At 32.5% G+C, this 1,243-nt stretch overlaps 1 protein-coding gene across 1 annotated transcript in view; it reads right to left on the bottom strand.

Moving 5' to 3' along the window:
• Window positions 1-1,243, bottom strand: part of LOC111710213 (myosin heavy chain, fast skeletal muscle) — a 29,297-nt gene that overhangs the window by 84 nt on the left and 27,970 nt on the right. Inside the window, exon 22 of the mRNA XM_023484275.1 lies at window positions 627-1,081. Coding sequence (XP_023340043.1) covers window positions 627-1,081 — 455 coding nt within the window. The remainder of the gene's footprint in view (window positions 1-626; window positions 1,082-1,243) is intronic.

Raw genomic sequence — 1,243 nt, forward strand, 5'->3', positions numbered from 1 at the left:
TTGAACAGTTTCAAAGAGCTCCATATAATTATTCAATTAAAAAACTAATTATCTGCAGCATTCCATTATCAGTTATTGTTAAGAATACGACATTTTAAAAATTAGTTTGACGTCCCCGAAGTACTGGGTTAAACTGTATGTTCATAATTACTTATTTAAAATTGACTATTTATTTATTCTAAATTGATTTGTAAAACTAAGCTTTAAATATTTTGGTTTTAAATGTGAAGAAACAGATAACTTTAGATTGTCAAACCACAAAAAAACTTAATAAAAATAATAATAATAAATATTCGGAGCCAGATTGCTAGGCTCAGAGGTAATTCTGTAAATGTAGAATGTGAGACTACTTCCAAAGGCTCAAGGTGGCCCTGAGCCTCCTTCATCTACAATATGCATTTAGCATTTTTTTTTACATTCATGTTTCCCTGCCGTCGTTTTTCTAACTGATAAACAATATTATTCTGATAATTGCTCTATTTAAAGAATTTAAGGTCATCATTGAAGTCTCGTCCTTTATGGTCAACCCTATATATATACCTTGATAGTAACTCGTCCTTTATGGTTAACCCTATATATATACCTTGATAGTAACTCGTCCTTTATGGTTAACTCTATATTTATACCTTGATAGTAAATGAGGGTAGGGTTCATTCTCGATATCATTAAATGATTCATCCTCATTTTCATGATCATTTTGATCAATTCTTTCATCATATTCATGAGGATCATTGCTCTGAAGATCACTTGACTTATCAACGTTCTCATTGTTATCATTTAGTTCTTTATAATCCTCCTCTCTTTCTCTTTCATCAAAGTTTATTAAAAGTTCTTCACTTTCACATCTTCCCAATTCTTCGCTATTCATTTTCGTAGCTTCATTTATCCTCTCATTCCAAATTTGCTGGCTCTCTATTGCTCGTAGCTCCTTGTTTAAAGAGCAGCTCCCTGAAGCTCCAAGCTCCCTATCTAAAGAGCAGCTCCCTGAAGCTCCCAGCTCCCTATCTAAAGAGTACCTCCCTAGTCTACCCTCCTCCCCAGAAATTATTGAGGAAAGGATGGTAAGTTGAGAACCAATCTCCTAAAAAAGTTATGAAAATATTTAAATCTATAATAGATGAATACAAAAATAAAGTGTGTCACAAAAAAGTGGTTGGTTTTCTAAACATATTCATGGAGCACATCAAATTAAGAATTTACATCTTTTACCAGAAGCTAACACAATCTTTTACCAGAAGCTAAC

This window comes from Eurytemora carolleeae, unplaced genomic scaffold, assembly GCF_000591075.1.
Source record: "Eurytemora carolleeae unplaced genomic scaffold, Eaff_2.0 scaffold93, whole genome shotgun sequence".
Taxonomy (NCBI): Eukaryota; Metazoa; Arthropoda; class Copepoda; order Calanoida; family Temoridae; genus Eurytemora; species Eurytemora carolleeae.